We start from the raw sequence: 16,303 nt of genomic DNA, 5'->3' as shown, positions 1-16,303 counted from the left end.
AAAATCTAGCTTTTTTGCGTTACACTTCTAATTTACGTTATAGTGTAAGTATTCTTTAATTATATAAATCCAGCAATGAACATGTACCAAGGAACGTCATTGAAAAGAAAATAACATAACAGCCATTACCTCATCCATGGTTAAACCAACAACTAATAAAATACCATTGTGAACATTATGAATCCCACCACCGCCCGTCCTTGTTGGAGGACGCTGAACAGACAGAATAAGTAAGGGATAATGTATAGCGAGGCGGTTGATTATGAGCCTGACGCGAAGCGGAGGGGTCTTGAATCGGCTTGAAGGGTTTGTATTCGCTATAACAACCACCTCGCTATACATTATCCTCTTACTACATGGCTACCTACCAAATAAATCAATAATTTGACTCAAAATATTGATTTAAAAAGGAGTTTATTGATTTAAAAACTATTGTATTGCTTCCGCTAAAAAAAATAGTCCGTTCCGTCTCTACGTTTAGAATCCATGGCAACGCTCTGTTTTTCGTGGCAACGGTGTGTTTTACTTAGCAGCGGTCTGTTATTAAGAAATAACCATGGAAATAACAGGCCGCATTCTACATTAGAATTCAACCAAGCCATGTAATAAAAACAAATAATTACGGAGCTAACAGAGCTACGTAAACAGAGCGAACATGAGAGCAACCGGCTGCAGACGTCAATAATGCAGCGTAATGAAATAATCTCCCGATCAAACTCCACTTCCCGAAAGTTATAAACTGCCTCCGGAACCCAGTTAAGGTACAAAAATCTATTCAACAAAAATAGTAATGCAGTTAAGTGTTTTTTCGCTCAGCCGAGCCCTCTCTGTTGCTGTGTGGAGCAGCCTGTGTCAGTCACCTCTTCCTGAACGTCACTCACTCACTCGCGAACTGCGGTCTCGTGAGGAAACGCAGCTTTTTGATATAAAGTTTTTCTTGTTCCCGAATACAAATATTTTCTAAAGTATTTGTTCGAAATAAGTATTTGTAAAAAACACGTTATTTGTGCCTTTCCGAATACCGTATTCGGGTTCGGCTCCACCCTAATAGATAGATAGAAACGGTATCTATGCTAACCAGACAACTTTAACTTGGTCGAAAAAGTCAGTTAAAAATCAGTTATATTCACAACAATGTTCAGCAAATCAAATTACTAAGTTCGCAAGGCATAAAAACATGTAGAGGATTCAAAAATGAAGACTTCAGAATGCACTGGAACTAACAGCACATATGCATCACCTAGAAATCTATTTGATGTGTTTTTAATCACACAAAAAATCTTCCAAATAAAAATGATCCATTCACGTATTTATGATGTGTCTAATGTATATGTATGAATTTATCAGAATGTATGCATGAATGAAGTTTGTGCACACTAATTAATTAGCTTTCCAGATGAAGCACTTTTTAACAGACGTCTAGATGTATGTGTGCATACTAGAGGTTAAGTGACAGAAACACTCTCACATGGCAATCATCCTTATTGGTAAGCCCTGAAATATGATATCTTAAGAAAAAAAATCAATGAAGGAAATAATGGTTCTTGTTTTTTACCTCCGCATAGTCTTTTAAATATCGACCACGGCTTTTGGCCTGAATGACTTCTGCAAAGTTTGCTTGCCAGCAGGAAGTTCACAGGGTCTAAACTATCTGTCATTGTGTACTTTTTAAAGCACATTCACGGTCTGACTCGATCTCTGCCAAGATATTGTGACAGTTTCTGCTCTACAGATAAGGACTGAAGGGCACACGATTGCAAAATTCAGAGCATTTGATAAGAGTGATGTATTAGACATTTTTCATTGTCAAAATACTTCCTTAATATAAAGATACAAATATAAGTAAGAGATTTATAGGCTGACTTCCTTAAAAAGGAGGGAGAGGGAGTATGTTTTTTTCCCCAATTGTGCATAAATTACACACTTCAGCTTTAATGAGTGACGAGTGATATTGTTGGACAGACTTTCGGGAACACTATGTGATGACTGTGGGGATATGGCAGGGATAAAGTAAACATGATTAAATACACACTTTTCTTCCTTAAGAGGATGTAGGAAAAGGGTTAAGTTCATTATTTTGGGCAGGTCATCAAAAGAAGAAAGTTCTCTTGACAAAAGAACGGGCCAATAGGATTCTGACAAAAAGCTCACCACACAATTTCAGTTCAGGAACATGATAAAAAAAAAAACTTGTGTGGATGTTATATCAAATTAAACCTGCTGATTCAGATGATACCAGTTCTTTATCATTCAACATCCATGATACATCAACATGATCCCTAATGACTTTGCAAAACTGAAAACACAGTTCTCATATAATGGTGCTAATGCAGTCAATAATATTGTTGAATATTAAATATCCACAACTAAGCAAGCCAAAAGCCAAAGGCAAAAAAGTCGACAGTGGCAAGGAACCAAAACTCCATAAGGTGACAGAATGGAGAAAAAATACCTTGGGAGAAACCAGGCTGAGTTGTGAAAGTGTGTTTGTTTCTTCACGGCATTTCATTGACGAATGTTTTATAAACAAGGCCCAATTCGACGCTGGATTTGCAGGTCGTTTAAAACTGAAAGCTGGAGCAGTCCCAGCAATAAAACATCCCATTCGTGAGTTGGAACCGCAGGCGGTAAGTAAAACTGCATAAAATGTCTGTGTTTTGTTAGCAATCGGCGCGCAAGTGCATATAATGTAAACAACACAGACGTACAATGAATCAAAGGTTATCCAGGGATAATTTTGTGTTTTTAAATACATTTGTTTAGCTGAGCACCAAAAGTGTCCATTTGTTTATTCTTAAACAACTCCGTGCTCATGACTCTTTAGCTCCGCCCACGGCACGCCTCCAGGAACTCGACTTTTTCGGAAAGAATCGGTGCATCTGTATCTGTCTTTTATAAACCTGATAAAACTAAAGACTCTTCGGAGATATGAAGGATGCAATACTACTCTATAGGTACTCAACATTAACATGAGATTTGCAGAGACTGTGTGTGTTATGTACCCTTTAAAATCCTGTACATTCTTACACAGAGACTTCTATCACTTCTACTATCACCTCAGATGGGTGGTGTTTAAGTATGATATTGATTTCCCCCCTCTAACTCATTTCATTAGTTAAATAGATGGCACATCCCGGGTTCCAACACTCCTCGCTCTCAAGAATGTAGTCATTTTAATTAGCTTAATTTAAGAACAACAGCAGTACGCTGGAGTTCCTCACAAGTGTAAGCACACAAGTTTGTGTGCATGCGTGAGCTTGTAATGAGGGAGTGGGAATGACTTATTATAAGCAATTCAACAGAATTATGTGAAATGACTGATAAAAGGCTTATTTATAGTGCTCTGGGAGCCTGATCATGAATGGATATGCTAATACACTACAAAAGGAAATTATGGAATGATAATTCAAACCTCTCCTTTGATGACACAAAAATACACTCTTGTGCATTAATATTCATATTGCTCCCTTAATATTCGACTTACATTTATGCACAAGCATTCATGCTAATTGGTAGTGTGGCACTAAAAATCTCTGCTTTCATGAACGCCAAAAGTAGCTCATAAGTTTCTGTGAGCTCTAAGAAACTTTGTCTGTCATTGGCTCTGTTCAGAAACCTAAAATATTGGTTATAATTCATTCAGTATCGAAAAGTATTGGTAAAAAAGTCCAGAACTGTCACGGAACAGGTAAGGAAAAACGTGTGAGGACTCAAGTGCAGGAGAAATTATATTTATTTACAAAAGAAAACATAAACACAAAACAAAACCCACGAGGGGGAAAACATAACTAATACATATAAAACAAAAACAGAACATAAAACTTACAGGAGGATCACAGGGAACAGGAAACATTAGACAACGATCCGACAAAGGGCTGCAAACAAGAGGAGACTTAAGAAGGGAACAAATAAAGAGGGGACAGGTGGAAGAACTCAAACAATAATCAGGTAACGAGGGGGAGGGATCAGACAAGGACAAGAGCACATGGCCCACAATAACAAAACACCCATGTGCAACACAAGACAGGACAGGCATGTGACATTACCCCCACCCTACGGAGCGGCTACCAGACGCTCCATTAGACCAGGGCGGGACGGGAGGGACAGACCAGGGCAGGACGGGAGGGACAGACCAGGGCGGGACGGGAGGGACAGACCTGGGCGGGACGGGAGGGACAGACCAGGGCGGGACGGGAGGGACAGACCAGGGCGGGACGGACCAGGGCGGGACGGGAGGGACGGACCAGGGCGGGACGGGAGGGACGGACCAGGGCGGGACGGGAGGGGCGGACCAGGGCGGGACGGGAGGGACAGAACGCTTAGTCCTGGGAGGCCAGGGCGAAGCAGACAGTCCATCGGGCGGCCAGGGCGAAGCAGACAGTCCATCGGGCGGGCAGGGCGAAGCAGACAGTCCATCGGGCGGCCAGGGCGAAGCAGACAGTCCATCGGGCGGCCAGGGCGAAGCAGACAGTCCATCGGGCGGCCAGGGCGCAGCAGACAGTCCATCGGGCGGCCAGGGCGAAGCAGACAGTCCATCGGGCGCGCAGGGCGAAGCAGACGACCCATCGGGCGGCCAGGGCGAAGCAGACGACCCATCGGGCGGCCAGGGCGAAGCAGACGACCCATCGGGCGGCCAGGGCGAAGCAGACGACCCATCGGGCGGCCAGGGCGGTGAAGACCCCCCATCGGGCGGCCAGGGCGGTGAAGACCCCCCATCGGGCGGCCACGACGGTGGCTCAGGCTCAGGAACAGCAGACACCGGCTCAGGAACAGCAGACACCGGCTCAGGAACAGCAGACACCGGCTCAGGAACAGCAGACACCGGCTCAGGAACAGCAGACACCGGCTCAGGAACAGCAGACACCGGCTCAGGAACAGCAGACACCGGCTCAGGAACAGCAGACACCGGCTCAGGTACAGCAGACACCGGCTCAGGTACAGCAGACACCGGCTCAGGTACAGCAGACACCGGCTCAGGTACAGCCGACACCGGCTCAGGTACAGCCGACACCGGCTCAGGTACAGCCACAAGAACTGTAACAGTCACAAGAACAAACACAAACACAGAAACAAACACTGGCTCTGGCGCTGGAACAGGCGCTGGCTCTGGAACAGATATTGGCTCCAGCTCTGGAACAGGCACTGGCTCTGCCTCCGGCTCTGGAACAGCAGACACTGGCTCCGGCTCTGGAACAGACACTGGCTCTGCCTCCGGCTCTGGAACGGGCACTGGCTCGGTCTCCGGCTCTGGAACAGGCACTGGCTCGGTCTCCGGTTCTGGAACAGGCACTGGCTCGGTCTCCGGCTCTGGAACAGGCACTGGCTCGGTCTCCGGCTCTGGAACAGGCACTGGCTCGGTCTCCGGCTCTGGAACAGGCACTGGCTCGGTCTCCGGCTCTGGAACAGGCACTGGCTCGGTCTCCGGCTCTGGAACAGGCACTGGCTCGGTCTCCGGCTCTGGAACAGGCATTGGCTCTGCCTCCGGCTCTGGAACAGGCATTGGCTCTGCCTCCGGCTCTGGAACGGGCACTGGCTCTGTCTCCGGCTCCAGAACAGGCATTGGCTCTGCCTCTGGCTCTGGAACCGCAGACACTGGCTCCGGCTCTGAAACAGGAGACACTGGCTCCGGCTCTGGAACAGCAGACACGGGCATGTCCAGGATCCGAGCCAGATGCTCCAGATAGTCCGTAAGTGCCTTGGCGGCCACACAAATGGGCATTTCCGGATCTGTCTCTGACTGGGCAGACTGGACGTGCTCAGTCTCTGACTGGGCAGACTGGACGTGCTCAGTCTCTGACTGGGCAGACTGGACGTGCTCAGTCTCTGACTGGGCAGACTGGACGTGCTCAGTCTCTGACTGGGCAGACTGGACGTGCTCAGTCTCTGACTGGGCAGACTGGACGTGCTCAGTCTCTGACTGGGCAGACTGGACGTGCTCAGTCTCTGACTGGGCAGACTGGACGTGCTCAGTCTCTGACTGGGCAGACTGGACGTGCTCAGTCTCTGACTGGGCAGACTGAACGTGCTCAGTCTCTGACTGGGCAGACTGGACGTGCTCAGTCTCTGACTGGGCAGACAGAGCGTGCACTGTCTCTCGCTGGGCAGACGTGACGTGAACAGTCTCTCGCTGGGCAGACGTGACGTGAACAGTCTCTCGCTGGGCAGACGTGACGTGAACAGTCTCTCGCTGGGCAGACGTGACGTGAACAGTCTCTCGCTGGGCAGACGTGACGTGAACAGTCTCTCGCTGGGCAGACGTGACGTGAACAGTCTCTCGCTGGGCAGACGTGACGTGAACAGTCTCTCGCTGGGCAGACGTGACGTGAACAGTCTCTCGCTGGCCAAACGGAGCGTGAACAGTCTCTCGCTGGGCAGACGTGACGTGAACAGTCTCTCGCTGGGCAGACGTGACGTGAACAGTCTCTCGCTGGGCAGACGTGACGTGAACAGTCTCTCGCTGGGCAGACGTGACGTGAACAGTCTCTCGCTGGGCAGACGTGACGTGAACAGTCTCTCGCTGGGCAGACGTGACGTGAACAGTCTCTCGCTGGGCAAACGGAGCGTGAACAGTCCCTGGCATGGCCCCTCTTCTCCGCTGAGTCCTCATTAGGTCGGATCGTTATGTCACGGAACAGGTAAGGAAAAACGTGTGAGGACTCAAGTGCAGGAGAAATTATATTTATTTACAAAAGAAAACATAAACACAAAACAAAACCCACGAGGGGGAAAACATAACTAATACATATAAAACAAAAACAGAACATGAAACTTACAGGAGGATCACAGGGAACAGGAAACATTAGACAACGATCCGACAAAGGCTGCAAACAAGAGGAGACTTAAGAAGGGAACAAATAAAGAGGGGACAGGTGGAAGAACTCAAACAATAATCAGGTAACGAGGGGGAGGGATCAGACAAGGACAAGAGCACATGGCCCACAATAACAAAACACCCATGTGCAACACAAGACAGGACAGGCATGTGACAAGAACAAATAAAAATGTAATTACTTAATCCATTTTTGTAATCAAACTGTTCACTTTTAGCAACATTCTAACGTCAATCTCTATTGGAATTAATTGCAATTTATTATTATTTAAATAGGAATTTGAATTGAATCGGCCACATCCCACCGAAGCTGAGTTGGAATTTGAATTGGAATGACAGGAAAAGGACTGTAATGAATCTCTAAGTGCAGCAGAGATTTCATATTTTTGTAGGCCAAAATCTGGAATTGATTTAGCATTTTAGCACTTCCAGTTCCTTCGTCCCAAAGTTAATGCATTTTTTGAATGGGTTTCTGGTTAAATGCCTGAAATAAGGTCTGTTGTGAACACAAGCTCAAGATATTTTCACGGTTTATTCCACAACGTAAAATACATTAGTAATTCCCCCTTGTGAGTTCTTAAAGCTTTTATTTGTCTTCAAAAAGGCAGATGCTAACAAGCGGCTAAATAAGACTGCAGTGGTTGTCAGGGACATTGAACGTCAACACGTCAAACGCGAAATAGCCTTGTTGTATTGATATTAGCACTCTTGCAAACTATTTTAACTCAAACTTTTAGGGAAAATTTTTTTCATGTGACCGTGGTGTAGTTCGTTTACAGCCTATGATTAGCTTTTACTTCTTGCGATCGTATTTAGTCTTCAAAATTCCTAAAAGTTGTGTTCATTTGTGAAGATTATCATGATGAACAAAATGTGTAAAGGCCTGTTCAAAACAAGAACGGTAAATATAATTATAGCATCCACAAAAATTAATTATATTGTTCTGTTTATTATGAGCAGTCCTGTTAATCTGCTGCTTTAAAATCAGATGGTTTCTGATTGGCTGTCAATCTTTTATTCAGTTCATCAGTTGTGCTGTTATGGTTATAGTTGTGGTGTGGACTCTGCTATTCTTTTACATGTTGAGTGATTGTATATATAACTATAGAACTATATCTGTACTGTTATCGTTATTATTGTCCTTGGTGTGTGAACTGGCCTTAAAGGGGTCATCGGATGCAAAATTTACTTTTATATGGTGTTTGCATATAAATTTGTCTTTGCAGTGTGTGGACACAACCACCATACAATGAAAAAAAAAAACAATCACTCCTTTTTTTAATCCTCAAAAAGCCTAAACACTCTCAATAATCAACCCGTTTGGATTTTCTGAGCAATATGATGTCATATTGCTAATGCTCCGCCCACGACCACTGAAGGACTGTCCCGTATTAGCATATTTCCACCCTCAGCCATTTGTATACTGTCCAGCAAGACAGGTGGCCATGGCAGCACTTTAGGTGTCTTGTGTTGACATACTCTTTCATAATAGAGGGGTGAGCTGTGCAGTTTCTCATTATCATTTAAAGAGACATGCACCGAAACGGGTCGCTGTGAACAGGGCTGTTTTTGAGGAGGTAAAAAGGGTGTTGTTTTACATATCCATTGAGGAATCTTAACCAAAGTATTTTACAAATTTACATGAAGCCCCTAAAGAATCATACCACCTTGTGGAAAATGGGCATCCAATGACCCCTTTAAGAATCATAAACTTTAGTTGGATAGCTTATTTTCTGCAATAATCCAAAAGCCTATGGAAAAATCCTTCTAGGATTTGTCAAGGGAACCAGAGTGAAGCAAATTTCCAGGTTGGCCAACAAAAATATCTCATCACTATTAATGGATTCTGGGAAATGTGTTTTTAGTCAGGGCCTAAAACTAACCTTTTTTCACACTGGCCATTTAGCGGCCATAAATAATTTTTTTACCAGTCATGAAACATAGATTAATCCTTATTTAAGTTACAGAAGTTTTGTTTTTTTGATTAACATTAAAAACCCAGATAGCAGAAGGAATATTAGGTTCCGGTCACTTTAAGAGCTGCACGGATCCATTATACTGATACACAAGTGTTTTCTTTCTCAACTGTTTGTGTTCACGTAAGACATAACTGACTGTTTACAAGGACATTATTTTGATTGAATATATCTGTTCAGCCACAAGAAGACGCGTAAGAGAGCTCAATTCAGTATTGCTGCTTTGTCCAAGAAGCGGATTTCTGTGCAAGCACTTTGGTAGCGAGTAACGAATTGAGTTCCCTTTCGCGTCTTCATATGCTTGAATATTTAAATTGCCAAGGCTTAAACTTTTATGGCGATGCAGTGCGGGCGCATCAACTGTCCCAAGCGACGTTCACGTTTGTTCACCTTAATGCTCTCACAACATTGCATTGTTAGAATTCATAAAAATGTTACAGTCCAACTGGCGATTGACACTGTTTCATATACCCGCCAACACCGATTTTTACTCGCATTTGGCGCTTGGCGAGTATTAATTTTAGGGCCTGCCTATAGTCCACCCTAGTCCACAAAGGTTGACTAAATAAGTATACTTGGGGGGAAAAACTATTTATTTATTCATATTCAATTGAAGTTCCTCAACTGAACTGGAATTTACACAACATTCCCAATTCAGAATGGTGCACAGGTAAGTTTTGGAGCTATTGTGAACTGTGCACTGTAATCCTATTTGTTGGAGGTGAGAGGCTAGATTGTCTCTCACTACGGGTCCTCTGCCCTCCCCAGTTTCCCTGTCACCTCATTCCTGATGAGTCTGTGTTGTTGATGTTTTCTGGAACTCATTTCGCCAGCCCTGGAGGTTAATTGTCTCTATCTCCCTCATGTCTCTTATTGATTAAGAGCGTGGGCTGGAGCAGCTCAACTCATTGGCACCGATTCACATCTTCACCAGGAGGCAGGGCCATGAACCTTGTCACTCCAGGGAGGACTGTTCCATCCTGGGCTTGCCCACAGGGACCCGAACCCCTGACCACCACCGGCACAGGCAATATCCCTTGTTGAACAGCCTGTGGAATTGCTCTAGGCTGGTCTTACTCACTGTGCAGAAAAAGGAGCAGGCCATGGGAAAAGTCATTCTCAGCCACAGCAGGCGTGAGAGACACTGCTAGCAAGTGCTGTCCTGATCTCGCTGTGAAGCTGTCAATCTCTCCAAGATGACACTCCGTGACGGGCCTGTCATAGTTCATCATCGCTGATTGAGACACAGGACCCTGAGCGCAGGTTACAGACAACAAGTCCAAGAACAAGTCTAGACATAAAATGTTTGTCAGGCAAAGGCGATAAAAGAAAGAAGACGCAGCTCATAAGGACTGTCATCAAAAAATACTTTCATTTTTTTTTCCTCGAAAGAGGAGCGACCTTGCAGTGAATAAAAGAAAATGCAATTTATCTTCTTCATGTTCAAAATATTGGAGAGCAACCAACTGTCATGGAAAATACACAGACAAACAACAACATTTTCCTTATTCCATCTCTCAGGTTTAAAACAAATTGTTCATCCAAAAAATGAAAATTCTGTCATTATTTACTCAGCTTCATGTCATTTCAAACCTGTATCCAGCATTTCTGTTTGGAATCGTTAGGCTTTTTTTCCATACAATGACAAGGTGTGTCTATGGACAAGTAGTCCATATAACTATATTAATAAGGAATAGACATAACATTAATCAGAAGACATGGACTTCTTCTATGGTGCTTTGGCTATTTTATTTTATTTTTTCTATACAATGACAAGGTGTGTCTATACAAGTATGTCAAGGACTGTACACGTAGTCCATATAACTATATTCCAAGCTCGAAGCTATACAATAGCTTTGTGTAAGGAATAGACATAAAAATAATCCGAAGAACTAGACTTTTTCTATGGTGTTTTTATTATTTTATTTTATTATTGTATTTAATGTAATTTTATTTTATTTTAGTCCATGGAAAAAAACAACAACAACATACAGGTTGGGAACAACATGAGTTTGAGTAAATAATTAGTGAATAATAAATGTTGGGTGAACCATCCCAAAATCAGTGAGCTGAATCAATCAGCACTAATCTATAATTCCAGTATGGGATGAAACCAACAGTAGATGCTATGACAAGTTTTCTCACTACTGTCCACCCACTACCATCTGCTACGCTCGGCTTTGGACACACAGCTTGGCATTTTGTCCGGGCTGGCAGTTCACCGTGGCAATAACCAAATGTGCCCCTGTTCCTTGCAGTTGTCAGAAAAACAGACATAAAAAGAGAGACAGCGTGTTTGTGTGTTACGACAGAAGTAGAATAACTCATCACCATGCTTTTAAAGACTTTACTGTCATTCAAAACCAAGAAACTGTGATTCACGGCTGCGGGTGCACTTTTACACAACAGAACTATAAACAAAAGATTATATAGAGTAATTTACATTTAGACACAACAAGGCCAGCTTTTCTGGTTAGTTTTGCTCATGAAACTAAAATAGTTTGATATTTAAAAACCTTTTCACAGGAATGTTTATGTTGCATATACAGGCCAGATATCACCATTTATGGAAAGTCACTTGTCCAATTAAATTAGTGGAGCGAAATGAACTATTTGTATAATGAATATTATATAGTATATAGTACGTATATGTTATAGAAACATTTATTTTAATATGCAGTAATAGACATTGCATATTACAATTGTATACAACTAAACATATGTTTGGAAACATTCTATAAATCTTTTTGTGACACTGATTAAAGATAGTAACATGGATGGCTTACCAAGCCAATGCTCTCCTGTTATCTTGCCAAATCCTTCACGATAGGCTTCCCAGTCACGGAAAAAGTTAACAGAGCCATCTTCTCTGCGTTGAATAACCTATAAAAGACAAGTTAGAATGTCATTGTTGGACAGTTAAACTATTTTTTATCAATCACCATTCAGAGGTGATTCGTGCATTAGCCCCCTACAACAGGAAAATTAATGATTATCATTTCCACAGCGTTAATGCAAACTAGAAACTCCCCTGATTACTTTTGTCATGTGGTGTAGTTACAATATTAACCAACAGGGCCGAATACTAACCAGGTAAACCCTGACCCATGGGGGTAAACTGCCTTTATGAGGGATGCATGATATATCATTACCATATCAGGCTGATATTAGATTTTCTTTTTTATTCATCAAAATCAGTTTGTTTATATATAAATATAAATAAAATGTCACAGTTTATATATATATATATATATATATATATACAGGTCCTTCTCAAAAAATTAGCATATTGTGATAAAGTTCATTATTTTCCATAATGTAATGATAAAAATTAAACTTTCATATATTTTAGATTCATTGCACACCAACTGAAATATTTCAGGTCTTTAATTGTTTTAATACTGATGATTTTGGCATACAGCTCATGAAAACCCAAAATTCCTGTCTCAAAAAATTAGCATATTTCATCCGACCAATAAAAGTAGTGTTTTTAATACAAAAAAAAAAGTCAACCTTCAAATAATTATGTTCAGTTATGCACTCAATAGTCAATACTTGGTCGGGAATCCTTTTGCAGAAATGACTGCTTCAATGCGGCGTGGCATGGAGGCAATCAGCCTGTGGCACTGCTGAGGTGTTATGGAGGCCCAGGATGCTTCGATAGCAGCCTTAAGCTCATCCAGAGTGTTGGGTCTTGCGTCTCTCAACTTTCTCTTCACAATATCCCACAGATTCTCTATGGGGTTCAGGTCAGGAGAGTTGGCAGGCCAATTGAGCACAGTAATACCATGGTAAGTAAACCATTTACCAGTGGTTTTGGCACTGTGAGCAGGTGCCAGGTCGTGCTGAAAAATGAAATCTTCATCTCCATAAAGCTTTTCAGCAGATGGAAGCATGAAGTGCTCCAAAATCTCCTGATAGCTAGCTGCATTGACCCTGCCCTTGATAAAACACAGTGGACCAACACCAGCAGCGGACATGGCACCCCAGACCATCACTGACTGTGGGTACTTGACACTGGACTTCAGGCATTTTGGCATTTCCTTCTCCCCAGTCTTCCTCCAGACTCTGGCACCTTGATTTCCGAATGACATGCAAAACTGAGCAACAGTCCAGTGCTGCTTCTCTGAAGCCCAGGTCAGGCGCTTCTGCCGCTGTTTCTGGTTCAAAAGTGGCTTGGGGATGTGGCACCTGTAGCCCATTTCCTGCACACGCCTGTGCACGGTGGCTCTGGATGTTTCTACTCCAGACTCAGTCCGCTGCTTCCGCAGGTCCCCCAAGGTCTGGAATCGGTCCTTCTCCACAATCTTCCTCAGGGTGCGGTCACCTCTTCTCGTTGTGCAGCGTTTTTTGCCACACTTTTTCCTTCCCACAGACTTCCCACTGAGGTGCCTTGATACAGCACTCTGGGAACAGCCTATTTGTACAGAAATTTCTTTCTGTGTCTTACCCTCTTGCTTGAGGGTGTCAATGATGGCCTTCTGGACAGCAGTCAGGTCGGCAGTCTTACCCATGATTGCGGTTTTGAGTAATGAAACAGGCTGGGTTTTTTTTAAAAGCCTCAGGAATCTTTTGAAGATGTTTAGAGTTAATTAGTTGATTCAGATGATTAGGTTAATAGCTCGTTTAGAGACCCTTTTCATGATATGCTAATTTTTTGAGATAGGAATTTTGGGGTTTCATGAGCTGTATTCCAAAATCATCAGTATTAAAACAATAAAAGACCTGAAATATTTCAGTTGGTGTGCAATGAATCTAAAATATATGAAAGTTTAATTTGTATCATTACATTATGGAAAATAATGAACTTTATCACAATATGCTAATTTTTTGAGAAGGACCTGTATATATATAATTAAACAGTGATATTTTATTTATCAACTGATATCAACTGATATATACTGTAACAATATTTTATCAATATCATATATATATATATATATATATATATATAAGAGATTGATAAAATATTGTTACTGTATATATCAGTTGATATCGAACATTAATTGTGCATGCATTCTCTATTTATTTAGATTACATTTAGATTTGCTGTTGTCTAGCAATCAAACTTAATTTTTCAAAACAATAATAATTTAATAATACTGATAAATGTTATTTTTACCAAATCCCAAAATGAATATGCATGCACATATATTGTTATGTATAATATATATTTTTTTGTTGCATACTGTACATTATAATGTTGTCGTGCCTAAATGCGCTTGTAGCATTTATTGAATTATTTTCTAATGTTTTATTTTTATTTTACTTATACAAAATACTAAAGAATATAATATCAGCCATAGCATGAAAATAATTATCTGCTTATCTGTATTGTCCAGAATCAGTTACGTTTCGGTATTGAATGAAATACATATATATATATATATATATATATATATATTCACATTTCTCTGAGCTTGTCAAAACACACTCTAGGATTGTATGTGATGTATGTGATGCTGTCTTAGAATTTGGCTAAACTACCTTTTGGAACAGTCTTTTTTGACAAGAACGCACCTACAGCTGTTTAGGTAGGCATGTCCCTAGGTTTTGGAACATATAGGTTTTGTGACCATTACCAGACAGGCGAGTACAGCATCTTATCATTACCTTATGTCAACCCTCTGTTCACTTCTACTTAAAACCAGAGCGATAATGAATCCTAGAGTTTCAGTCTCTAGGTAGCTAACACACTGTCTCTTTCCTGCAGGTAGATCCTTTGTCTTTGGTATGCAGATGTATTCTTTACTCATAGAGGAATGAAAGAGAAACATGTAAATTGACTGGAGATGGATATTTCAGGAGTGCGGTACAGAGGACGAGTGTAGAGGGATCGGGGTCTTCAAGGGAAAGGTGACGCATATGTGGAATTCAAAGTGAAATTCAGACACTAATTGACTCCTGATCCCTTTTTTAGAAGATTAATCAGGCAGGCAGTGGATCAATGGCTGTTGAAAATGCCAGCAAAGGAGAAGTCTTGCCATCAATGTAAATGAGCCAAGCACAGTGCCCTCCTCACATGCTCACCAGTGCTTGCCAAGACGAAAACACACATTCCTCCAGGGACAGTTCCCAGGGGACATCCTCACCTAAACAAGACAGGAACGAGGAAATCCACCTTCCAACCTCAATTAGAAATAGTACAATTATGTACCTGTTTATGAGATGACAGAGATGTCAATATGTTTTCAAGTAAGGCACACACATGCGTTCTTATGTTACTTACAAAGAATAGTTTACTCAAAAATGTACTTTTTGTCTTTGAATACAACAAGTGATTTTTTTCCAATCAATTTCTTTCTGTGAACAAATTTGTTAATTTTTTTGGGCTCTATATGATATATGATATATTATATATATATATATATATATATATATATATATATATATATATATATTATAATTAATTATTTGAATTCATTTATATATATATATATACATAAATGTACACAGTGTGTGTGCGTGTATGTGACCACATTTTTAAGTATTAAATATTTAATATTTTCTGCGGGGCAAAAAGAGTGAATTTTTACCAAGCCATTACATTTTATGAACAAATACATCAACAATTTTATAATTATGATTAATATTTGTTACAATTATTTTAAATAATAAATATTTCAAAAATGTAATTTTTGTTTTTTGTAATTTTTAAATAGAACTGTTATGAATTATTGCAAGACAGTAATAAATAAACAGAATTAACGATTTCATAAATTTAGCAGATATTTTGTATTTTTAAACATTATAACTGTTATGAGTTATTGCAAGACAGTAATAAATAAACAGAATTAACGATTTCATAAATTTATCAGATTTTTAAACATTAGAACTTTTATTAATTATTACAATATGGCAATAAATAAACACAGAATTAACGATTCCCCCTAACCTATGAACTATGAAATGCAACACGTACTTCGTGCACTTGCTATGACGAGTGAAAATCAAGTTTGTGCCGCTTGAAGCGCATGCATTGACGTACTTGCGTTGGAGTATTGTTCAGGCCTGGATGTACTGAAGGTGTTTTTTTTTCCTCATTAGAGGAGTTTATGTTTAGCTAAGGGGTTTTATGTGCGATGACACACATATAGATTCTGAAGAGAAGACCTTTGACTGAGACCTCCCGGGCATGTGATCTTGGAAAACACAGCCGCTCTCTCAATAAAACATGCCAACACTCTGTGCAGGTGCTTTGGGCTGCATTCAAAATGAATGAATGTGGCTTCACTCTGAATAAATCCTTTCATTGGTTCTTCTTCCAACCCACAAAGCAACCAAAAATTTTTTAATTATTCACCATAATCTCTGTAAATGAACACTGAGTCACCTCTGAGCAGTGGGCTCACTTAATCTTTATTGTACCTCGAGTATAAAATAGGTAATTAAAATACAGGGAAATTTTCATGTTCTGATAAATATTTCATAAGATCTGCTTTTAATATTCCCACCGGCGCAGCATGAGCAGACTTCAAGCAAGGCAGCATTTAGGTGT

The 16,303-nt window shown here is 41.2% G+C and overlaps 1 protein-coding gene across 5 annotated transcripts in view; it reads right to left on the bottom strand.

Annotated features, from left to right (window-relative positions):
- fibcd1a (fibrinogen C domain containing 1a) overlaps positions 1–16,303 on the bottom strand; it is a 148,363-nt gene that overhangs the window by 34,325 nt on the left and 97,735 nt on the right. For all 5 annotated transcript variants that reach the window (XM_077224225.1, XM_077224224.1, XM_077224222.1 and 2 more), the window contains one exon: positions 11,592–11,688. In XM_077224225.1, the coding sequence (XP_077080340.1) occupies positions 11,592–11,688 (97 nt within the window). The remainder of the gene's footprint in view (positions 1–11,591; positions 11,689–16,303) is intronic.

The sequence above is a fragment of the Siphateles boraxobius genome, unplaced genomic scaffold, assembly GCF_051911475.1.
Source record: "Siphateles boraxobius isolate OS27281-9 unplaced genomic scaffold, OSU_SipBor_1 9, whole genome shotgun sequence".
NCBI lineage: Eukaryota > Metazoa > Chordata > Actinopteri > Cypriniformes > Leuciscidae > Siphateles > Siphateles boraxobius.
The sequence above is the reverse complement of the archived record's forward strand: the minus strand, read 5'-3'. Positions and strand labels throughout refer to the sequence as shown.